General features: G+C 35.5%; 1 protein-coding gene and 1 long non-coding RNA gene across 10 annotated transcripts in view; one reads left to right on the top strand and one right to left on the bottom strand.

Moving 5' to 3' along the window:
* The window catches only part of SLC35A3 (solute carrier family 35 member A3), a 55,617-nt gene extending 38,448 nt beyond the window's left edge, over positions 1–17,169 (top strand). For 5 of the 8 annotated variants that reach the window (XM_025417518.3, XM_025417519.3, XM_025417521.2 and 2 more), the window contains exons 5-9: positions 450–621; positions 5,302–5,420; positions 6,973–7,106; positions 10,011–10,161; positions 12,818–17,169. In XM_025417518.3, the coding sequence (XP_025273303.1) occupies positions 450–621; positions 5,302–5,420; positions 6,973–7,106; positions 10,011–10,161 (576 nt within the window). In that variant the 3' untranslated portion in view covers positions 12,818–17,169. Of the gene's footprint in view, positions 1–449; positions 622–5,301; positions 5,421–6,504; positions 7,107–10,010; positions 10,162–12,817 lie in introns of those variants that run through there. The other 3 variants (XM_049111632.1, XM_025417523.3, XM_049111633.1) reach the window with 2 other exon arrangements.
* Positions 17,170–17,834: 665 nt separating this feature from the next.
* On the bottom strand, positions 17,835–26,070 carry LOC125755307 (uncharacterized). Of its 2 annotated transcripts, XR_007411422.1 has the most exons (3): positions 25,719–26,070; positions 23,808–23,920; positions 17,835–19,275 (listed from the first exon to the last, which is right to left on the bottom strand). It is a non-coding gene; the product is annotated as an uncharacterized LOC125755307 (long non-coding RNA). The 2 variants fall into 2 exon arrangements; XR_007411421.1 differs by lacking the exon at positions 17,835–19,275 and having other exon boundaries at positions 23,762–23,920.
* Between the last annotated feature and the right edge of the window lie 17 nt (positions 26,071–26,087).

Here is a 26,087-nt window from a genome sequence, read left to right as displayed (position 1 = left end):
TGAAAATATCAATTGTTCAGGTAGAACATGAAAAAAACATGAAGATGATAGTTTCAGGAACACTGATCTATAGGATAAAGCTCACAGTGGTTGACATGATACCATATGGACCTTCCATAATTACCACAATTCCAGACTCATTTTTGCTACTCTAACAGTTCACACTCTGAATTTCTACAACATAACTTCTTAGGAAGCTGTTTTGTGCATCTGTGCATTTACTTTTTTTTTCTTTTTTAGGGAATTTTTAGAAATTGTGAGTTGTAACAGTAATATCACAGGGGGAAACAATTAAAATGATTCTAAGGTTTTCTTTCAGAAGCTCTCCTCTGCAATCCCCAAGAATGGTATTGGTTGCACTTTTATCTTAAGGTCTGAGAGTGGACTCTAAAAATGCACTTTGTAAAATATAAGAACTAAACTCTGGTTTTGTTTTTCTTTTTGTTCAGTGGCCCTCAGATTCTCAAGAGCTTGATTCTAAGGAACTGTCAGCTGGCTCTCAGTTTGTAGGCCTCATGGCAGTACTCACAGCATGTTTTTCAAGTGGTTTTGCTGGGGTTTACTTTGAGAAAATCTTAAAAGAAACCAAACAATCAGTGTGGATAAGAAACATTCAACTTGGTAAGTTTTAAGTGCTTTCTAATATGATTTTTTTAAATGATTATATTGTTAGATTTAAATATTACTACATATCGTTAAATAAATAAGCCACTCATGAAATCTGCCATTGATACAAATACCTGGCAAGATTTTTGCCTTTTAAAAAAAAAAAAAAAAAAAAAAAAGATTTTTGCCTTTTAAAACATTATATTTTAAATGAATGCCTTTTACTGAAGAATATGGAATTTTAAGCCTATGACATAAGGGTGTACATAGCCTGTTTCGGTCCTCACTATTTGAAGACTTAGGAACTTTATTCTTGATTGCTCAGTTCTTAGAGAAGATGTTACAAATAACCTATTTTCTAATAGTGAAAGGGAAAACAAGGGAAGGGAGAAGAAATGTGTGGGAAATATCAGAAAGGGAGACAGAACGTAAAGACTGCTAACTCTGGGAAACGAACTAGGGGTGGTAGAAGGGGAGGAGGGCGGGGGGTGGGAGTGAATGGGTGACGGGCACTGGGTGTTATTCTGTATGTTAGTAAATTGAACACCAATAAAAAAAAAAAAAAAAAAAAAAAAAAAAAAAAAAAAAAAAACAAATAACCTATTTTCCTCCTGGAAAAGGAGATTAAAATACTTGGCAATTTCAATTATATGATTCAGTGCTATCAACTGTTATCACGATTTATATCGATTTATATCAAATACCCATGATATACATCTTAAATACCTTACAATTTTACTTGTTAATTTTACCTAAGTGAAACTGAAAAAGAAAAAAAAAAGATACTTAAATGGAGAAAGTTTGAAATGATGAAATTTTCATCTTTGTTTTAAAATCTTTTTTTTTTTGTTTGTTTGTTTTAAAATCTTAATACAGGGGTGCCTAGGTGGCTCAGTAAGCTGCGCGTTTGCCTTTGGCTTAGGTCATGATCTCAGGGTCTTGGGATCAAGCCCTACATCGGGCTCCTTGCTCAGTGGAGAGTCTGCTTCTCCCTCTACCTCTCCGCCTGTTCATTCTCTCTCTTTCTTTCTCTCTCAAATGAATAAATAAAATCTTTTTTTTTTTTTTTAATCTTACAGCTTTTATTTTAAAATGTTGTTTTAGAGATGCCTGGGTGGCTCAGCAGTTGAGGGTCTGCCTTCAGCTCAGGGTGTGATCCTGGTCCTGAGATCGAGTCAGGGAGCCCGCCTCTCTCGCTGTCTATGTCTCTGCCTCTCTGTGTCTCTCATGAATAAATAAAGTATTAAAAAAAATAATAAAATGCTATGTTTTAGGCTTTAAATATATCATTTTTCTAACTGAAGGTGAATAGCTTAAAACAAGAAAAACACCTCATATATTGAAGGATTGCCTTTGAACAAATATTTAAACTATTTATATATAGTATTATAACCTTTAATTCTTCATACAAAGATTCCAGAATCTAGTATTCCTGGTATATATTCATTTTGGAAAATGCTACATGTGAGAGACAGCTCAGTTGCAGATCAACCATTCTATCTTAAGCCTGTTCTTGTGATTTTGGAGCTCATCTTTGAAAACATTTTTTTTCTGTCTATATCAACTTAATAGGTTATACCATGTCTCCTTTGGTAGCAGCAGACACTCCATAGTGAATGTCTACTCTTAATGGCCTTCATTTTAAGTCAAACCATCCCAAATTTGATTAGTCCATTTTTCCAGCGATTTTAATTTTTTAAAAAAGATTTTATTTATTTATTCATGAGAGAGACACACAGAGAGAGGCAGAGACACAGGCAGAGACACAGGCAGAGGGAGAAGCAGGCTCCACGCAGGGAGCCCGACGTGGGACCCGATACCAGGTCTCCAGGACCATGCATCCAGGGATCCCCTAAACCTTCATTTTTTTTTTTTAATTTTTATTTATTTATGATAGTCACAGAGAGAGAGAGAGAGAGAGAGAGAGAGAGGCAGAGACACAGGCAGAGGGAGAATCAGGCTCCATGCACCGGGAGCCCGACGTGGGATTCGATCCCGGGTCTCCAGGATCACGCCCTGGGCCAAAGGCAGGTGCCAAACCGCTGCACCACCTAGGGATCCCTAAACCTTCATTTTTATCACAGGATTTAAATTTGTAGAAATGTATCAAACTGTTTAAGAATATTCAAAGTAAATACTTTTAAAGATTAAATTAGTTTCTTTTTGTTTATTTGTCTATAAGGCAAGTACAGGTGCCCCTGGGTTGCTCAGTGGTTGAGTATCTGCCGTTGGCTCAGGGCGTGATCCTGGAGTCCCAGGATAGAGTCCCACATCAGGGGGAGCCTAAATAAATATTTATTTTTTTAAATAAATAAAATCTTACAAATTATAAAAATGAAAAGCCAGAATTCACGATTCTATGGTACTTCATGGGTTTCTTATTCTTTAATTTGACCTCAAAATACAGTTTAATGAGTGGTAAGCTAATTCAAAGTTTTGAAAAGGTTACATAGGTTGTAGATAACTTGAGATTACAGAAACAGAAATTAAAATATTTATTTTTTTAAAAGATTTTATTTATTTGAGAGAGAGAAAAAGCACACCAGAGCATGTGTACACAAGCACATGCCTGAGCAGGGGCAGGGGCAAAGGGAGAGGGAGAAGCAGATTGCCCGCTGAGCACAGAGCCAACTGTATCCCAGGACCTGAGTGGAAGTCAGATGCTTAAGCAACTGAGCCTCCCAGGTGCCCTGAAATTAAGACATTTCAATAATATTTTTCAAGTATCAAATGGTCAAAGATTAGCAAATTGATAAGTTTCAGTGTTAGCCAGAGAGTGGAGAAACAGGAACTCTTTATTACCTGTGGTTGCTTGGAGTACAGATTGGATAAAACCTTATTGGATCTCAAATTGGGAGTGTTTAAAAAATTTTTAAATAAATGCTTTGATGCAAAAATTCCACTTCTGGATAAGAATTTATCCTACAGGTACACTTACATAAAGAGCACAAAGATGTTCAAGGTTATTTATTTTAGCATTGGTTATAATTGTAAAAAATAGAAAACATGTAGAAGATTGCTCAAATTATCAATATGATTAAATAGTGCAGTGGTTAAGATCATAGAATACAGAACCACACTGTCCGGATTCAAATCCAGAGTCCATCACTTATCAGCAGTATGAGCTCAGACACGTTTATTTAACTTCTTTGTGTATCAATTTCTTCATCTATAAAATGGGCGTAAGAGCACCTAATAGGATTGTTGTGAGTTAAAAAAAAAAAAAAAAAAAAAAGGATTGTTGTGAGTTAACATACATAAAGCACTTAGAACAACCTATGGCACATGATGTTATGTATTTATTTCATATTATTATTATTATTATCCATACAATGAAATATTATACAACTGATAGAATGTAGTAGATCTGTACATATGGACATGTTTTGACCTTTTGTACTATATACCTTGTTTCATCATTATCAAGTGTATTTTTATTTATTTCTAAAAAGATTCATTCATTCATTCATTCATTCATTCATTCATTTATAGAACATGAGTGAGGGGAGGAACAGAGATTGAGGGAAAGAGACTCCCAAGGAGATTCCACACAGAGCCCGACTCCAGGCTTGATCTTATGACCCTTCTGAGCCAAAACCAAGAACTGGCTGCTTAACTTACTGAGCCACCCAGGCTCCCCTCAAATGTTATTTTTTATAATTAAAACAGAGAAAAACTAATACCATCATAAGTGTTTCTTTTTTTTCCCCTAATTTTGTAAATTTGTATTTTCATGTTCAAATTAGACCTCTTAAAATGATTGATATACACCTGAAACTAATAGAACACTATATGTTAACTATACTGGGATTAAAATAAAAAACTCATTCTCTCATGAATAAATAAATAAAAATCTTTAAAAAACAAAGACATAAAAAAAAACCAAAGACATAAATAAAAACCTTATTAAAAATGATTGAGTTGTTATAAATAAAATTAAAAGAACATTTCATATACCTTTCTTTTTTTTTTTTTTTTCTTTTTTTTTTTTTTTTTTTTCATATACCTTTCAATTCCTTTCCATCATGGACTCTCAAGTAGTTATAGCTTAATAAAAAAATACTGCTTCACTCTGCATTCTTTGACTACAAATATCACGAGAGTAGCCCTTAAGGCATCCATTTCTTTTTTTGTAGCTTAGGATTGCCCCTGGAAATCTCTTTGATCCAGCAGGTCATTTGATAAATTCTAATTCTGTGGAAGAAGTAAGGAATGCATCAGTGGATAAGATACAGTTTCTCCTCTCACTGAGCTGGCTTTTCTTAACAGTGAGACTTTAGAACTAACAGCTTTGGATGTTGCCTATTTCTTAGCTTTGAATTTTTAGATACTACTTATTGTACTTTCATAACTTAATTTTTTTAAAGCTCTTTATTTTTTTGAGAGAGAGAGCATGAGTCAGGGGGAGGGCTAGAGGGAGAGAGAGAAGCAGGCTTCCCGCTGAGCATGGAGCCAGATGCAGGCCTTGATCCCAGGATCCCAGGATCATGACCTGAGCCAAAGGCAGACGCTTCAACTGAGCCACTCAGGTGCCCCCCACCCCCCGCCCCAAGTAAAAGATTTTTAAAGTAGTTAGATTTTATTGAAAAGGAAAAGGTAAATATAAAATTATTTGCAATGTCAATGGAAAAATATCTCTCCAGACAGACTAAATGACACATGACATAAGCTTTATTTATTTATTTATTTATTTAGGTTTCTTTGGGAGTATATTTGGATTAATGGGTGTGTACATTTATGATGGAGAATTGGTGTCCAAGAATGGATTTTTTCAGGGATATAACCGACTGACTTGGATAGTTGTTATTCTTCAGGTAAAGCATTTAAAGTCTTAATGCTAATAAACCTTATTTTAATGTATAGAATCAGAGTAGCTCCTGATGTATGATGTGAGGGGAAAAGAACCCTCTTGTTGGTGTTCTCATTATATTTAGTTTATTCTGGGAAGTTAAAAATAGAACTGGTCTTAATGCCATAATGAAAACTTACTTTGAAAAGGTCATAAATGAACTTTGTAGTATTTAAATTTGACATAATTAAAATCAAGTTGAAGAATAAAAGAGTTGAAGCTGAAGGCAAATATAAGCTTGATTTTCCTACAAATTTGTGTTATACAGGAAGTCTGTGATTAGCCCATTAAGGCTCAAAAGCAGATCTAGATATTTAAATCTGTAACAATTTATAGTCACATATTGTAGTTACATATTAAAATATTCCTGTCAAATTATCTCAGTTTATAATTTGAAATTGTTCAAGGGTTAAGTAATTTCATTATCAAAATTATACTTGTTTACTCAGGAAGATATAAAAGTGAAGAGACAAGTCACTCTCCTCACAAAGCCTTTCTTTAGAGGTATTTGAAGCTGTGAGAAGCAAGGTCTTTTATGGAAGTTGGGTGAAGGTGGCAAAGGCTGGTTGTATTTTGAAAGCAGGTAGGATACTTCTATTCTTAAGATAGGAGAGAAGGAGACAAGGATAAGTGAAAATTTAGAGGAAATTTTAAGGAGAGATAGGGTAAGCAGGAGAGTTTGTGTGATGGCTCTTATTCTAGCAGAGAAAAGCCATGTTCCCCTAAGACTTGAGTAAAATAAAGAAGGTTTGGTACAGTTAACATGAGGGATTCATCAGAGACTAAATAGATGAATGAGTACATTGCCAGGAGGTAATGGGACTCAAACATCAATATGTAGTGAGCTCAATTGGCATAGTTTGTGACTTTTACTAATAATAAGCTTCTGTCATGTGAATAGGTATAGTGAAAGTTTTTAACATGGTAACCCAGATTTAGGAGTTTATACGTAGAAAACAAAGTAATGTAATGATATAAAGCCTCATTATTTAAAGAGGCACAGTTTGGAATTTGAGAGGGATTTATTTGGTAGAAAGTTCTTTCTACAGTTTTTTCAGGAAGGGTAATTCGACAGCAATAAGTGAACTGAATGGCAAGAAGCTGGAGGATGAACGCCAATTTAGGAGCCAATTGAAAGGTTAGGAAAATAAATTTCAAGTTACATTTCATTTTTACTTCAAAATAAAAACATTTTACTGATCCAAGTGACCAGTCTTTCCACATTTGTCTGAACAAGTGATGTTTAATTACTTAAATTGGTTGAGGATAGATATTTTATTCACAGTATAGTCAAACTGTATTATAACAAACCACACATTACATTGGTACTTCATGATATAAAAGGGCTGTGGAATAAAACCTGGAAGTCTGTTGGTTTTAGGATATCAATAAAAAAACTTATTATAATGTGATTAAATTTATAGGACAAAAGCCTAAAGCTTCATTGAGTAATGAGATTGTTTTGAAAAGCAGTTTAATATATGCTTGTTTAAAATAATCTTTTAAAACTTTTGCAGGCACTTGGAGGCCTTGTAATAGCTGCTGTTATTAAATATGCAGACAATATTTTAAAAGGATTTGCAACCTCTTTATCCATAATATTATCAACACTGATATCCTATTTTTGGCTACAAGATTTTGTGCCAACCAGGTAATATATTCTTTTCTATTTCTTTAAGTCTCAAAAATACCTAGAAAAATAAGAATTCTTGATAGGATCTGGTATGAAAAATTTTATTACAGCTTTTGAAGAACCATGCAAATATAGTAAAAAATCCATTTAACTGTCTTTTAAAAAAGATTTCAAACCAAATACATAAAAGAAAATCTTGCACTAGAAAGTTATTTTGCAAATTTGACCAGCCAGGATTTTCCCAATAGGCTGGAAAATTTTTTCCAAACTTTTTTCCCCAAAGTAAAATATTGTATAACAAAGTTCCTAAGTCATATAAAGTTATAAAATAAGTCTTATAATAGCACTTTTATATGTGGGATTTATATAGGTAAAACCAGGAGAGTAAAAAAAAAAAAAAAAAAAAAAAAAAAAAAAAAAAACCCAGGAGAGTAGATGACATTTTCACAGAGGATGTGTGATGTCGTGATGCCAAGGGGGAGACAGAGTCAGGAAGAATGAAGCTGAATACCCATTACAGATGGTGTTTAAGGCCCTATTATTTTTTTTTATAATTATTAGTTTATAATCCCAGAGTAGTGAGATTATATTTTAGTGGATTCCAGAATACTATTCTTGGTTTTCCTCTAACTCCACTCTCTCCCTCATTTTCTCAACCTCTAAACTTAAGAGTCTCCAAAGGATGTGTCCTTGAACCTCTTATTTACACTCAGTCCCTTGGGTGATTGATCTCTATTCTCAAGGCTTTAAATACCGTCTTCCCTTCCTTTCCTTTTCCTTCCCTTCCCTTCCCTTTCTTTCATCTTTCACATTTTTATTTGAATTCCAGGCTTGTATATTTAATTGCCTATTTGACATTTTCACTTGAATGTCTACTACATAATTCATTCCCTGTAAGGATTTCCCAATTTAGTAAATGGCAGCACCTCCATTCTTACAGCTGCTCAGGCCAAAACACTCCTTGGGTTGAACAGAAACAGTTTATCCACAGTAACTAATAGAAGGCAGAGTCTATAGACATGGAATAGACAGGCTTATAAAAGAAAGTTCAAATATATGGAAATTCTTTGTCTTAGTGAAGTAAGGAGGTCATCAACCTCTCTTTACCTTTCTCTCACACATCATTCTAATATAAAAATAAAGCCTATCAAGTCTTCCTTTTTAATATCTCCAGTCAGCCATTTCTCACAACTTCCCTTGCTACCACTTATTTATCATCTGGATTAAGGAAATAGTCTCTTGATTTTTTTCCTTGCTTCTTCTCTTGCTCTGTGCCCCTACAATTTTCTCCATTCAGCAAACAGACTAATTATTTTCAAAGTAAATCAGATCATATCACTACTGTGCTCAGAAACCTTCTCTTTTCCATATTACCAAAAAGTTGTCATTATTAATGGCCGATTTGATATGGCCCTCAGCTACCTTTCTATGCTCATCTGATATTACTTTCTTGTTCACTTTTTTTTAAAAAGCTACAGTAACCTCTTTGCTATGAGCTTTGACTTGCCCTTCAGTCATCATCTTGGAATACTCATCCACTATGTATTTACATGACAAACTCTCTCACATCTTTAGGTCTTAGCTCACATTTACTTTATAAGTAAGCAAGGCTACAGCTTGGCCTATAAAAGGTACTCTGTGTGTTTGAATGAATGTTGAAGATCTTAAATTTTTTTTTTTAAATCTTATTTATTTACTTAGAGAGAGAAAGAGAGAGACAAAGATAGTGAGAGAGAGCAGGAGCAGGGAGGAAAGGGAGAAGCAGGCTCCCCGCTGAGCAGGGAGCCCAATGCTGGGCTCCATCGCAGGACCTCAGGATCATGACTGAGCTGAAGGCAAACACTTAACCAACTAAACCACCCAAGCACCTCCAAGATCTTAAAATTTTAATACAACTAGTAAAGTTTATTTGTGTTACTGAGAGTAAGATAGGATTATGGATGGAATATGGCAGTAGAAAAACATAATATGCTCTTTATATTTCTATATAGAACATTATGGTTTCATCCTTAGAGCAACCTGGATGATAGGTCTGGGACACACATGTTGAAATGTGTAATTTTTCTGAGACATGAATTTAAAAGTATTTGTTTCTAGTTTGGTATGGGAATGAATTCCTTAGCTAGCAAGACTAACTTAACAACTAAGATCTACATCTTCATGTGTTTTCTCTATTCATTAAATGGGGAAATTATTCGCTTCTATATTATTTGAGAATGTTTGGAACTTTAAATTAGTTTAGATTTTTTTGGAACTGTATTTTTTTCTAAAATTATTTATTTGACAGAGATAAAGAGCACAAGCAGGGGGAGTAGCAGAGGGAAAGGGAGAAGCAGGCTTTCTGCTGATCAGGGAGCCCTACACAGGTTCGATACCAGGACTCTAGGACTTGAACGGAAGGCAGACAGCTTAATTGTCTGAGCCACCCAAGCACCCCTGGAAGTATAGATTTTTAGAGTAGAAAAGGCATACCTTTAAAAAAAAAAAATAAAACCTCATATAAAGCTGAGTCAGGGTATTAACTCTAAATCTTTGAATCATGCAGGGAATAAACAATAAGCAAGTAAATGAAAAGATAAATCAGTAGAGGGACAAAAGAGTACTAGTTTGTCAATAAGATACACCTGCATGTAAATCTATGTTTCTGAGGGACTGTGTAAGGTAAGTTGGAAAGAAGACAAGAAAAGACAATGATTCTGTTATTGTTAAATGAATGAATGTTTTGACACTGAGTCAGATGAAAGAAATGGATTATTTTTCTTATAGTTTAACTAGACCCTCTATCTTTATGTATTCTGTTTTTGTGAAGAACATCTCTTAAGCAATAAATCCAATGATCTTTATTCCAAATGTATTAATATATTTTCCTTTATCCCCATGTCACTTCCTAAAACTGCTTTGTTTTGTTTGTTGTTTTCTCAGAAATGGTACCCCTGACTGCTCCTTTGGTAACCTATCAATCCTAACTCACTCTCTCGTTCATTTCATCCACTGCCATGTCTTCTTGTTTGTCCTGTCTATGAAGATAAGTCCCAACTTCAACTCTAGATCCCTATTTTCAGCTGACTGCTAGGTATCTCTATTCCCTTTCCTAACTTATTTTTCTTGTGTTGATTACATTGCTTATTGATACCATCCTTGCATTTAGGCTTGTTTATTCTTTTATCAAAAATTTATTAAGTGTCCACTATGTACCTTCCTTTCACTGTACCAGATCCTGGAAAAACAGAAATGTGTGAATGAGATATGGTTTCCTATCTTAGAGGAGAGCACAGTGATTAGAAAGACAGACATGTTAATAAATGAGAACTTTATGATCAGTGCATCAATAAAGTAAATATACAGTTCTGTTGGAAATCAGGTGCTCAACTCCTTGAAATAATCATTGTATTTGAATAGTTTTTCCCCCCAAATTTTTTTCTCTCAGAACGATCTAAAAATGGCTGTCTTGACAAGCAGGGGATTTCCTGATGTATTAGGTGTTCTAGTAGATCCTGTTAGGAATTTCATAGAATGGATTCCTGCAGTGAGTAGGAAATCAGATCAGACAACTTTTCAGTTGAGGATATGGTTCTGTGTAATTCAGAGGTCCAGAAAGCCAGGCAAAGGTTAGAATGCCTGATGAAGAAAGTTTTAAGTCAGAAGCTTATCCAAAGCTTAAATAATTATGAAATATTCCTATGGTAATAATTTTTCTCAAGAGATATTAAAGGAAGTTTTTTTTTTTAAGATTTTATTTATTTATTCATGAGAGACATAGAGAGAGAGAGAGAGAGAGAGAGAGAGAGGCAGAGACACAGGCAGAGGGAGAAGCAGGCTCCCTTATGCAGGGAGCCTGACGTGGGATTCAATACCAGGTCTCTGGGATCACGCCCTGGGCTGAAGGCGGCGCTAAACCGCTGAGCCACCTGGGCTGCCCTAAAGGAAGTTTTATGCTATCTTAATCTTACACATGTACCTATAGCCAAGGCTTTTGAAAATTTTGTTGCCCATTTACATCAAGCTATTGAACACTAAATATTTATTACAACAGACCGTTATTGAGTTCCCTCTATGTCCTAGGCACTCAGGTATAAAGATGAAGGAGGAGCACATGGTTAAGCATGTGCAAACATGTAAATAATGTATTATTTAATACGGTATAACAAATATTCTCATAGAGTACCTCTGCCTAGGGTAGTGAGTCTTGGAGACATTAGACCTCAGTTATGAATAATCAATTTCCTTTGGAGAATGGACATGGCAGGCAGAGGGATTAGCCTCTACAAGGGCACTGTCCTGAAAGGCACACAGTGTTCACTGAATGGAGTGGCTGAATTATAGATTGGGTGGGTGGAATATGGGAGATGAGGTTGGAGGGACCACATTAGGAGAGGCCCTTTATGTCATAATAAGGTCTGTGATCTTTTTCCTTTATGAAACAAATGTTTGTTGTTGTAAAGCAGGAGAGTGACTTTGAATTGTTATAGAACCTTTAAAACCAAGACTAACTCATGTCCCTGTAATAGCACTTTAAAGAATGTGCATCTTAAAAGTTAAAATTGGTATTCAGTTTATCTCCACTTTAAGTTCTGTACCAGTTTAATTTATTTCCTATTTATAATAAGGTATATTATATCAATGAATTGATAAAATGAATAAACCAAATGTACCTTCATTTAATCAAATTTCCTTTTCTAAAGCATCTCCTATGAAATTGGTCCTGAGTTTTATTACTACCTTAGATTTTTTTTTTTTTTTTTTTTTTTTTTTTATTTATTTATGATAGTCACAGAGAGAGAGAGAGAGAGAGGCAGAGACACAGGCAGAGGGAGAAGCAGGCTCCATGCACTGGGAGCCTGACGTGGGATTCGATCCCGGGTCTCCAGGATCACGCCCTGGGCCAAAGGCAGGCGCCAAACCGCTGCGCCACCCAGGGATCCCCGACTACCTTAGATTTTAAACTGAACTTCGCTAAACAAACAAAAAACTGAACTTTACTTTGTTCTAAAAAGAATGTCATTTTTTGGTTATATTTTCAAATATTGTAGGAAAAAGACTTATTAAGGAGAAATACATTTATTATTATTATTTTAAAAATATTTTATTTATTTATTCATGAGAGGCACAGAGGCAGAAACATAGGCAGAAGGAGAAGCAGGTTCCATGCAAGGAGCCTGATGTGGGACTTGATCTCGGGAATCTAGGATCATGCCATGAGCCAAAGGCAGATGCTCAACCACTGAGCCATCCAGGTGTCCCGGGAAAATACATTTAAAACGTCTTTACTTTCAGAGACAATATAGTACGGTGGATGAAAGTACAAGCTCTACAGTCAAATATACCTAGATTTGAATCTTATTTTCTACTTAAAGTTGTAAGATTTTTTTTATTTATTTATTTATTTATTTATTTATTTATTTATTTATTTATTTATTTATGTTGTAAGATTTTAAGCTAGTTACTTAAACTCTCTAACCTTCAGTTTCCTCATATATACAAAAATAGGGACAATACTAATACTTCTTCGTAGGGTGGTTATAAGAACTAAATGAGATGCATGTAAAACACATGGTTTGAGTACCTAGAATGTACTAAGTATTCAGTATTTGTAATAAGTACTTAGGATTTGTTGGCCATATACTAGAACATTTTTCCCAAATTATAATTATTTTTATAAGTGAAGAAATAGAATTTGTTTTGCTTTTAATCTGATTTTCTCTTTTTCATTTTTTTCTTCATCTATTTAGTGTCTTTTTCCTTGGAGCCATCCTTGTAATAACAGCTACTTTCCTATATGGTTATGATCCCAAACCTACAGGCAATCCTACTAAAGCATAGTCGTATACTATCTTTAACTGGTTTTTCACAATGGTGCACTAGGAATCTCAACATTAATCTTGCATAGAGGACTTCTACAGATTCTAAGAAGATATCATCATGCTGAATCTCATCATATTGTTCAAATGGTTTGAAAATATAAAAGTTTAAGGATAAAATATATGTATATGTTAACGAAATACCTATTACATCTAGATATCAAAGCTTGAAAGTATTTCCAGGGATTAGAATAATTATTGGAGAAAACTTGAAATCTGAGTTTAAAAAGATTTTACCTTTTGATTGCTGCAGAAATGTTCTATGCACTCTTTGCAAGAGCACACAACAAATATCAGATACCAATTTTTGCAAGTTAGATCTATTTAACCTTATTAAATTTTTTTATCTTTTTCTGTACAGAAATATCAAATTACATGGAATATTCAAAGTTTGAAAATTATAATTGCCTATTAAGCTGTGAATAGAAGTATGATTTGAATAACATTTTCATGTATCTGAGATTTTTATATTTATACAAAAGATTACTAAAGAAAGGATTGCTAAATGTTATTTGTTCAACTACATAAAATGATAAGGTTACGTTCTGGGTCTAATTTGTGAGAAAATAAATTCATATTTAAATTCAATGTAGGGAAATACATCTATTTCTCCATCTACATTTTAAGATCTTTTAGTGCTTTGAAACTGCTGAAAGCAATCCAGTTGCTCCTGTGCTAGATAGTAGCCAGATTTTGCACTAATGGAGTTTTGTCTTTAATCTCTTAATTGCATTTCTTTTCTGTAAATCAGATAAATCCTTAATATTTCTTTAAATTAAGCTTCTGTATGTGGTAATTTCCATTAAAGTTTCAAAATGTAATTTAAAAGGATTAAATACTCATTTAATAATTTAAAATAATTATTGTCTAATATCTCCATTTGGAGAATTTTGAACTATCAAAGTATATACTGTACACAACTAGAATGTTTTTAAATGAATATTTTAGTCATTGCTCTGTAAAAAATTTCCTTTAATCTACAACTGTTAAAAAAACAACCAAAATAATTATAGTATAGATGTCAATAAATTGAGACCAAAATGACCTTTCTTAGAGACATTCCAGATTGCCATGATATTACATTATTTTAAGTGGCCCTAAAGCTGTAAACTGAAGGCTGCTTAGAAGGACCTTTTAGGCCTCTCATAAACCCACCCTCCCCAGGAATACTCTGGTCACATGTCTGGGAGAGGTAGCGAATTCCGAGTTCCCTTTCTGTGACCCTATAAAAGCTGCTGGGAAGGAGCCACCACTTTGATTTAAAATAGTGGTTTCTTTTCCATTTTAATTAGCACTGGAGTTGAAGTTGTAAATTACATGAGTTATTTAATAAGTTGTTTCAAGAAAGAGAAAATATAGCAAAAATGGTAAGGTGAATTGGTGGGCAAGAACTTTCTAAAATTGGGTTATGGGTTTAATTTAATTATTGACTATAGGTAGAATTACCATTGTGTATAAGAAGTATTTTACTTTATTTTTTCATTCATGCTTTATATATTTTTAAAGTCTCCCATTCTAATAATATAAAAATGGTAAAAAAATAAATATTTTTGTATAGTTATGATGGATTTTGTTAAATAGAATTTGGCTCAAAAATACCATGTTACAAACTTTTGGCTACTTTGGCTTATGGGACTGGCTGTGTTACTTTGCTTATGCAAACCTAGTCTCTATAGGACACAGGCCTAATCTATTCCATTCAGAGTTCACAAGTGTTTAAAGTGACAAAATAGGGACGCCTGGGTGGCTCAGCGGTTGAGCATCTGCCTTTGGCTCAGGGGGTGATCCCAGAGTCACGGGATCGAGTCCCACATTGGGCTCCCTGCATGGAGCCTGCTTCTCTCTCTGCCTGTGTATCTGCCTGTCTCTCTGTATGTCTCTCATGAATAAATACATAAATAATATTTTAAAAATTAAAAATTAAATAAAATGACAAAATATCTTAAATCAATTTGCTAGTGATTACAAGTTGGAACTAACCAAATTTTTTGGAAGCCTGACCTATGATTTTCAGTCATCACCTTTGAGAGTATTTGTTTAATAAATTTACCACATTCCGAGCATGGTGCTTTTAGATTGTAACAGCATTCAGACTTACATCTTACTGTCTACTGCTGAGTGAAATCTAAATCCTGCAAATGCAAAGAATTCAAGAGTAAATACAAAGATTTATCTTCAGCCCACATGGGAGTACTAGTGGGGTACTAATATATATTAATTCAATGTACATTTACAACTAATTGTTAACTCAGGCTTAGTCTGTCCCTTAAAAAAATGATAAAAGCAAATACTGTCTATCAGACATGTTAATTACCATAATATATTTTCAGGTGTCCAAGATAACAGAATTTTCAAGATTCTCAATTAAGCTTGTAAAAATATAAGCAAGATTTGTGAGAAAGGACAAAGTATCCAAAGCACATTTTCAAACCAAGCTTTTATTAGACAACTTAATTTATATCTTGCTTTTCTAGAGGGTTTGAAGTTGTTAACAGAGATTGGGTTGTGTAGCTTATAATTTTTAATTCATAGAGAAGAAATCGTATTTGAGAAGGTGAGCCTGTTTGTAGACCATGTCATTTTAACAGATAATGCCATTTTGTGTGTGTGTGTGTGTGTGTGTGTGTGGTGTGTTTTGATGACCTCCAAAAGCCTTATTGTATCAATCTTAAATAATGATGACTTCTTGATTATTTAAATTCTTACTTTTAAAAGTTTACTTGTTATCTCTCAACTACTTTGTTCATTATAAAAATGTCCTAATTCATGGGAGAGGAGTGCCAGTTGATAGTTCTAATAAAAATTAAGAATATGGTATTTGGGAAGAAAACTTTGAAATTCAACATGTAGATGTTTCAATACAGTAAAATCATCAGTTTTTTAATAAGTGATTTTAGGGAAGCTGTAGGCTACTTTTATGGTGGAAATTGTAGTTTAGAGATGCAAAACTTAAATGTTTACATCAATTTATTTTGAATGTCACAGTTTCATTGAAGGAAAGGTAGTTTGATATTTAAACTAGATTCTAAGGAGACAGAATCTGAAAAGAAACCAGTTGACTTTGTGCCCAGTAGATTCAGTGTAATACTGATTATTAAAAATTGCTACATTTTTCCTACATATCAAATTACTAGACTTTTAAAATGTCATTGTATTGTCATTCAACTGAGTTTTGTTTTTAAAAATAGGTTTTAGCATCATTTTATTTACACTTTCATTGTTATAATATTTAATTACACATGGATGTATGCTTTACATTAAGAAAAGGTTTATGAAAGTTATTTATGCTATATTGAAAGTCATCTTAATAATCTCCCAGTTATGTAGCATATTTAAAATAATTACAGGACCAAAGAAAAAGCACCTTTATCAAAATCTGGTCCTATGTGCCTTGCTTTACCAAATACCTGACTTTTCTGGAGGATATTACTGTAATTCACAACTTTGGACACATGGGGAAATTGACATTTTACGAATAACTATAATTCAATTTTTTGGATGTTTCAACATTTGCTCTTTAAATCTATTATCTAACAATGTTAAAGTAAGAATATAAGCATTAGTAAACAATACTTATTTAAATAAATTATGCACCGTTGCTCCATCATTGAGCTTTTGAAACTTTAACAAAGGTATATAGCATTCATTTGGTTGTTTTATTTCTTATTATAAGATATAATTTACTGTGATTTTTAAAATATTTTTTTAATGATTTGAATTTTGAATTTATTCGTATGTCTCTGTATTTCATTTGTTTGGAAAGATTCCTTTGAGTTTGGGAATGTGATTTGTATATTTAATTTTTTATGGACATAATTTAGAGGAATGTATAAAAAATTGGTCTTTTGTTAAATGGCTTTTTAATGGATCAATTTCTCTTTGTCGTTTTTTGGTATCCAGTTATTATCTATTTAGTAGATTTATGAAAAAGATTTTCATAATTAACTATATAAATTTCTTCCTATATTTCCTTGTTTCCCTTTTCACCTGTGTTTGATTTAACTATTAATTAGACTCTTCTATATATATCAAAAATGACTCCCTGATCTTTTCTATACCTCTCTAGTTACCTTTACCATGTGTGATCTTCATTCCTTTTTTCTAGCCTATGCTTTAGCATGGAAGACTGGGTTTTATTTAAACTAGTTAGAACTTCTCTGTGTGATAATAGCCTAATTTTTTGTTGTTGTTGTTTTAAATAAATATCTCTTTGCTAGCCTCAAGGTTAAGTGATTACAGTAATTGGCATATATTTTCTTCATAAATCATTGAATATAGTTGCTTCTTTGTGACTGTCAATTCAGTGCATAGACATCAAATGATAAGCAATATGAAGGATTTCATTCATTTCCATCTCTATTAGTGAAATAACCTTGTACAAAATGCTTTGTTTTAAAGTTCACTAAAGACTATCAGCATTTAATTTATTTATTTGAGAATATCAGCATTTAAAAATGCATACTTTGGTTTCTTTTTGTGAAGAGCATTAACTGAAAATCTTTACATCTTTTTGGAATTGGGATACTTCTTTTGTTGGAAGTATATCATACTCCTTGAATTCCAATGCTATGCAAATACACCTCACAATCGAATCTTACAGATAATTACTGCCATTCAACAGATAGTGACCAGCATTAGTAAGTAGTCTTTCTTAAGGTCCTGAAAAGTTTTGAATTGTTTCAAAGCAGGATTGATAATAACATACATATTCCAAAAAATGAAAACAGCAAAGAGGAAATAACTTGCCTTTAAATCCTAAAGATGTAAAAAAAAAAAAAAAATAAATAAATAAATAAATAAATCCTAAAGATGTGAAATTCTGGTATAGTAGAGAGTCTTGGTGACTGCAAATTCAGAGGTTTCCCAAATTTACCTTCAGGTTCAATAATTCACTAGAAAGACAGAACTCACTGAAAACTATTATACTCACAATCACGTTTTTTTTTTTACCAGGAAAGGATACAAATTTGAACCAGCCAAAGGAAGAGACATATAGGATAAAGTCTAGGAGGGGTCCAAACTCTAGTTGTCCTTTCCAGTTGTTTACTCCCTTTGGGGTCATGGACAGTTATCTATTTCTGGCCATAGTATACACACAGTATTGCCGATCAGGAAAGCTCACTCATGTTTTGGTGTCCAAATTTTCATTGAAATTTTATTGCTTGGCATGACTGATTCTTTGCCTAGATGGTTGAATTCTCCAGCCCTTCCCCTCCGAAAACTGGCTAACATCAGGTTACAGAGGCTCATCTTCAGTCATCTGTTAGCATAAATATTCAGGTGTGAGGTCCTAAAGATGTAGTCCAGAACTTTCTTTGGGTAAGGCCAAACTCCTTACACAGTGGCCATTTATGTCTACACACATTCTTCTGAACTGATGAGGATGACACCAGCAATGACAGTTGTTTATAGAGACTTTTATACTTAATTTCAGAAATGTTGTCAAATGATTCTGAACTTATGATTTGAGTGTAGAAAAACATTTATAATCAGATATAGTGCTAAGGAGCACATATAGTATTTATTTAGTTTTTAGTGCTGATGTTTAATGACTATTAAATGCAGAGCTATTTTTTATTTAAAGAAATTTAAAAATTAATTTACAAACATACTGTATATTAATATACAATTTTGAGCTTTTATTTTTTTAAGATTTTTTTTTTTTTATTTACTCGAGAGACACAGAGGCAGAGACACAGGTAGAGGGAGAAGCAGACTCCCTGTGGGGAGCCTGATGTGGGATTCCATCCCTATACCTGGGATCACTCCCTGAGCTGAAGGCAGATGCTCAACCAATGAGCCACCCAGGCGTCCCGAGCTTATTTTATTTATTTTGCCACTTCAGGCATTAGAACATAAATGCCTCTCTGGAAGGATTTCTTTTTCTGGTACTTTTTTTTCTTTTTTCTTTTCTAAATTTATTTGACAGAAAGCACGGGCAGGGGGAGCACCGGCCTACTTTGGCTGACAGTAGGCTCACTATTAATTGATAGGTTCACATTTCCCCTAATCTTTTGCTAGAGTTAAGCATCAGCCCTCCATTGGATCTAACCAATTTTTTATTTATGAACCTATTTACATTTATTCGCTTAGGATTTCTAATACGTAAAAATAACTTCTTTAAAATAAGTAACAGGGGATCCCTGGGTGACTCAGTGGTTTAGCACCTCCCTTCGCCCAGGGTGTGATCCTGGAGTTCCGGGATCGAGTCCTGCTTTGAGTCCTGCTTCGGGCTCCGTGCATGGAGCCTGCTTCTCCCTCTGCCGTGCATGGAGCCTGCTTCTCCCTCTGAGACCTCTCTCTGTCTCTCATGAGTAAATAAATAAAATCTTAAAAAAAAAAAAAAAAAGTAACATATTATTCCTTTGGAAATAGTTTACTTGAGTTACACATTTTCAACCTTTTAAAAATATACCTCCCTGAAAATCTAAAAGAAGAATGGATATCGCTACAATGGGGTAATCATCTGAAAATACACTCTTACTAAAATGTGCATTAAATGTAAAGTATTTAAGGAGTTTAGCTAAATTTGGCAAATCAAACTTACATATTTGTAACAAAATTGTGAATGTGCTTGTTTTTGTTTGCTTTTCTTAAGATTTTTTTATTTGAGAGAGGGAGTGAGCACAAGTGGAGGGAGGGGCAGAGAGAGAAGCATACTCCCTGCTAAGGAGGGAACCTGACATCGAGCTCCATGTGGGGCTCAATCCCAGAATCATGAACTGTACCAAAGGCAGATGCTTAACCAACTGAGCCACCCAGGTGCCCCAAGTGTTTTTTAAAAGACACTGCGTAAAATAAATAAATAAATAAATAAATAAATAAAAAATAAAAGACACGGCGTATACAAAAACATGTTTTCTAATGATTGAGGGCTTACATGGTCTCCTTTATTTTATTTCATTGTTTTTTAAAGATTTTTTTTTAATTCATTCATGAGAAACACAGAGGCAGAGACACATGGGCAGAGAGCAAAGCAGGCTCCCCACGGGGAGCGCGATGTGGGACTTGATCCCAGGATCACGCCATAAGCCAAAGGCAAGAGGCTCAACCACTGAGCCACTCGGGTGCCCCTTATTGCCATTTTAATAGCTTCAATCATGCTATGACAAATTTTGCCAGCTTAGGTTTCAAAAATTCATGGGTTATCTCCATGCATTCACAAAGTAATCATTGTTAAAGACGTTTTCATTTAAATTTCTTCAGTTTTTCATTTTGAAAAAAATTACATTTTTCAACATAAAAGTTGAAAGAATGTTGTACTCATTTACTCTCTACCTAAATACAACATTACCAACATTTTTCCGTACTAGCTTCATCAGGACCCTTGACTCCTAAAATACTTCAGCATGCATATCCTAATACTAAGGACATTTCCGTATTTAACCCAATACCATTATCATACTCAAGAAAATTTAATTTTATTGTATCATCTTAAGTTCATATTCAGATATTTGTTTTTGAGCCAGGATATAATTGAGGTTTCATGCTTTGTATTTGATTGTTTTATTAGTCTAGAAGATCCTTCCCTGCACCCCTTCAGCTTTTTTTCACCCATGATGTGACTTTTTAAAGAATCTAAATCACTTAGCTCCTATCCTTGATCTGTCCGTATCCTTTGACTTGTTCTTTATTCTTTGTATTTCATTTGAACTAGAAGTGGAGTCTGTAGGTTTGATTAGCTTCAGCTTGTTTTTGGAAAGAATATTTCATAGATGATTTTATAGATTTTGTATTTTATCACACTAAAGACAATAATCAGTCATTTGGTCAAGGTGTTGACTACCAGGTCTTTCCATTGTAAAGGTCATTTTTTTTCTAGTTGGTAATTAGTAACCTCTAAAACAAAATTTTGGCACCATGGGAATACTCTTTACCTAACAGTCCTTTTGTTCAATAAATTAAGCATCAATTGATGATTCTTAGCTGAATCATTTATTATACTACACTGAGGTGCAAAATGGTGATTTAATATTTTTTTAATTTTCAGGGGCATCTGGGTAGTATAATCAGTTAAACCTCTAACTCTTGATTTTGGCTCAGGTATGATTTCAGGGTCATGAGATAAGCCCTGAGTGGGACTCCATGGTGGGCCTGGAGCCTGCTTATGATTCTCTCTCTCTCTGCCTCTCCCCCTTCTTTTGCACACACACTCTAAAATAAAATTATAAAAATTGAAATTTTTAATTTTCTAATTTTCTTCTGCTTTTATTAGTTTATATTCTATTTTAAAAAAGACTATTTCCCTTTTCCCAATGTCCCCTCTTCTTTAAAATATCACTAGATCTTCAAGTTATTCAATGTATCATAGTCAATTAGAGTCACAGTTTTTTTTTTTTTTTTTTTAAGATTTTATTTATTTATTCATGAGAGAGGCAGAGACACACAGGCAGAGGGAGAAGCAGGCTCCATGACGGGAGCTGAACACGGGACTCGATCCTGGGTCTCCAGGATCACGCCCTGAGCCAAAGACAGACGCTCAACCACTGAGCCACCCAGGCATCCCTACAGTTCTTTTTGATGTGAGCCAACAGCCAGTAGAAATCACTGCAGGCCAGCTCCTGTGTCTTTTAGACATGACCACATTAGTCTGTGAGTTTTTCCTTGCTTCAGTCACAAGATGTCCCAAACCTGGAAAATCAGCTATTTCTCCAAGGAGCCTATTGTTTTTAGGGGGAATGGAATCTGGACTCTGTTTACTTTTAGACCATTTCAGTGGACAGAGCTAGAAAGTAAATTTTTTAAAAGTTCATGAATTCAAATTGATACCTAACGTTAGTTCTTAGTTTTATATTTGCCTCTTTTACACTGAAAATACTTGTAACAATATATTTGTTTTATTATGTAGTATATTTTTTAGTACTTACAATATCAATATTACTAATGGTAAACATACTGGATAAAACTTAAAAGACTTCTTTGCAGTTCTTTTTGTCCTTAGACTGACTAATAGCCCACTAAGGATGTAGTGTTCAAAAGTTAATGGAAATCACTCTTTTTCTCTATATGGCTATGTTAATAATGTGATACAACTAGGTGAACTTGTTTTGTATTCAATTTTAGAATTTACATAAAGATTTTTATTCTATTTTTGAATAAAGGATTTACATGGTTCAAAGTTAAAAGTATACTCAGAGAAGTCTGTCATGCCTATCCTTCCACCCCGTTCTTAACCACTCCCAAAAGTAGAATTTTCACTAGTTTCTAGTTTGAATTTCCTGTTTCTTTTTGAAAAATAAACAGTTACGGATATTGCTATATTTATTGTTTCTTTTGAGATGTGGAATGTGTTCTCTGCTTTTAAATTTCCTTTTTATGTTTAGAAAGCTTTGTATGTTCTAGCGGTTACATTTAAACTATTGACATTTTATGTTAAGCTCTTAGAGCCCCTTTTTTTGCTTGTCTAGGCTTCTAGTTTATCACCTTTAAATGTTGATTCCCCGAGGCACCTGGGTGGCTCGGTCAGTTAGGCATCTGCCTTAGGCTCAGGTAGTGATCTTGGGGTCCTGGGATTGAGCCTCGTGTCAGGCTCTCTCCTCAGCAGGGAATTCTGCTTCTCCTGCTCCCTCTGCCTCTCTACTTGCTTGTGCTCTTTCTCTCAAATGAATAAATGAAATCTTAATAAAAAAAAAAGTTGATTCCCATCTAATTGCCTTGTGACAACCAATGAACTTATTTTTTCCTCCTTCCTCTAATCTTCATATTTGTTAGTTCCTTTACTTTTATTTGATTAGAGCATATATAACATTTACACATTCCTTTCTCACTCTAGTGCCTAGTGCCTGTTTTATACTATTAAATATACTTTAAATATACTTAATACTTTCCACTAGTACTTTAGCTGAATCCTCCCCAATCACGTCAAGGCTGGACAGAACTCTTCCAGTAAAGTATATAAGAAGAACTTCTACACACACCTTCCTCAAGTTCTGGCATGTTTAAAATTTATTCTAGAATTGAGAACTTTTTTTTTATTTTTTATTTTTTGAGAGACAGCATGCACAAATATATATATATATGTACACACACACACACTCACACACAATAAGTCTGTTAGAAGAGGACTGATCTCTTATTTACTCTTGCAGCTCTTCTAGCATAAAGCCTGGGATATTCTGGACATTCAATGAGTTAAGTTTGTCTTTATTACATTATTACTAACAGCACTTGCCACAAACTGCAATTATCTTCCTTTTGTGTTTGTTTCATAACTTTGTCCTCCAGTATAATTAAGTTTCATGTAGATAAATATGATCTCATGTACTAATGTATCCTCAGTGTTTAGTAAACCAATGACAAACACTCATAAGGTAGTCAAAATATTTTTTGAATGACTGAATAATCAGTTCCTTAGGATGGTAAAATTAGCATAGATGGGTGAGGTCTCATTATGAGGGGCTATGAAAAGTCAGAGTCACCACACAATAAATTATCTTACCAGCTCTCTACATCCACCCAAAACAAGCTCCTGGGAACTTAGTTTTGAAATCTTGTCATGATTCCTCTAAAGAGCTTCAAGTTGGGGCTGAAATGTTTTAGCAAGGGAATATTTTTAAACAATGATGACGGGTACTTGACTGGCTCGGTAGAACATGCCATGCTTGATTTTGAGTTCAAGCCTCACCTTGGATATGGAGCCTACTTAATAATAATAATGATAATAAACAAATGATGAATTTACTTATTGATGGTAAAATGTAACTTGAACTACCCATTAAGCTAAAGTGCCTTCTTCTCCCTTCCATGGAAGAGTGCTTTGTTTTCCATTTCTAGTCAAATATTCTATGTAGAAATAGAAGGAACAGAATATTCAAATTTATTTTTTAACATTTTATTTATTTTGAAATAATCCCAAACTTACATAAAAGTTGCAACAATAGGGAGGTGCCTGGGTGCTCAGCTAGTTGAGCGTCCCAACTCTTGATCTCAGTTCAGGTCTTGCTCTCAGGGTCCTGAGTGTAAGCCCAGTGGAGCCTATTTAAAAAAAAAAAAAGTTGCAACAAAACACATTCCTTTTACCCTGTATATTAGCTATCTATAGCTGTATTACAAACTACCCCAAAACTTAGTGGCTTAAAACAGTACTTTTTATCTTAGTTTCTGAGACCCAGAGAACCCAAAGTGGTTAATCTGGGTGGTCCTAGCTCAGATTTTCTGAAATTGGAGTCAGGATGTTGGCAGCGCTTGCAATCAGATGAAGTTTAACCAGCACTGGAGGATCTGCTTCCAACACTACTCACATATCTGTTAGTAGGAGACCTCTGTTCCTGGACATCTAGACCTGGCCATAGGCTGCTGGAGTGTCATCACATAGCAGCTGGCTTCCCCAGACTTAGGCCCAGAATGAATGAAAAGGGAGAATGAGCAGGAAGATACTATGCCTTTTATGACCTACTCACTGAAGTCAGTGCTGTCAGTTCTGCTATATCCTATTAGAAAAGAGTCACTCAGCCCAGTCTCACACTGAAGGTAAGAATCAGATCCCGTCTCTTCCAAGGAGCAGTATCATGGAATTTGTGAACATATCTTAAAATCACCATACCCAAATACACTATTTTTTTTAAAGGAGGGGGACAGATTATTTTAAAAATTTATTTATTCATGGGCAGCTTGGGTGGCTCAGAGGTTTAATGCCGCCTTCAGCCCAGGGTTTGATCCTGGAGACCCGGGATCGAGTCCCATATCCGGCTTCCTGAGCGGGGCCTGCTTCTCCCTCTGCCTGTGTCTCTGCCTCTCTCTCTGTCTCATGAATTAACTTTTATTTTTTTTAAGATTTTATTTATTTATTCATGAGACACACACACACAGAGGCAGAGACACAGGCAGAGGGAGAAGCAGGCTCCACGCAGGGAGCCCGACGTGGGACTCGACCTCAGGTCCCCAGGATCACGCCCCCGGCGCTAAACCGCTGAGCCACCCGGGCTGCCCTAAATACACTACCTTTTTTTTTTTTTTTTTTTTTGACAATTTGTCATTTTGTCACTCTAACCCCCTTCTCACATTTACAAGCATGGTATTTCCTAACTACCTGAGAGCAGGCAACGTGCATCACATCCCTTCATTCCTTAAGACTTCAGTCTATTAAGAAAAGGGATATATTCTCTTACCTAATAGTACAATTAAAATCAGATTTAACACTGTGGTACTTTCATCTCTCGTCCATACCTCACTTGTGTCAACGGTCATTTCTACCCCCCCCCCCCCATCAAGTTGTTCCAGCGGCACAGTAAACGGGGTGGGTTACAAAGCAGAACCTAGGTTATCCACGTTTGTATCGGCAGGAAATAAAAGGTCCTGGGCTAGGGGGCTGCTGGAAACACGCTTCAGTCGCTCCGGCGGGCGGGCGGGCGGGCGGGCGGCAGGAGGGCTGGGGCGAGCGCGAAGACAAAATACTGTTTCGGAAAAATCAGTTTATCCTTACACCTTCAGTTACCCACTATTTCTGGAAAATTATTCAACTGTTCCCTTCGGTTCCCGTCCTTTTTCTTTTGTGTGTGTGTATGTTTTTATTGGACTTCGAGCTGCCAACACGTAGCGTAACGCCCGGTGCTCCTCCCGCCAAGGGCCCCCTCAGCGCCCGTCCCCAGGCCCCCCGCCCCCCCCCCTCCACTGCCCCTCGTTCGCTTCCCACTTAGGAGTCTCTCCCGTTCCGTCTCCCTCGCTGGTATTTCCGCTCAGTTTCTCTCCTTTCCCCCTTGATCCCTTTCACGGTTTCTTCTATTTCCCGAATGAGTGGGACCGTACGATGTTCGTCCTGCTCGGACTGACTGACCTCGCTCGGCCTCCCGGCCTCCGGCTCCGTCCGCGTGGAAGCGCAGGGGGGCATTCGCCGGCTCCGTCCGACTAGAGCGCGGGAGACGGCGCGAGCGGCTGAGGGGCGCGGCCAACGTCCAGGGCAACCGTTCAGCCGTATTTCCGCGAGCCGGGGACCGAGAGGCTTCCGTGTCTTCGTCAGCGCGGAAGGACTGCGAGGTGCCCGCCGCTCAGGGCTGTCGCGAGGCCCAGGCGAGCGGAGCGGCGGGGAGCCCCGGGCGGCCGCACCCCGCGGCCTGGCGCCTTCCTCCGGGGCTTCCCTCCGCGCGGCCGCCGAGCCCGGCGGGGCGGGGCGCCGTCACGTGGGCCGGCCGGGCGGGGCGGGGCG

The sequence above is a fragment of the Canis lupus genome, chromosome 6 (assembly GCF_003254725.2).
Source record: "Canis lupus dingo isolate Sandy chromosome 6, ASM325472v2, whole genome shotgun sequence".
Lineage (NCBI taxonomy): Eukaryota > Metazoa > Chordata > Mammalia > Carnivora > Canidae > Canis > Canis lupus.
The sequence above is the reverse complement of the archived record's forward strand: the minus strand, read 5'-3'. Positions and strand labels throughout refer to the sequence as shown.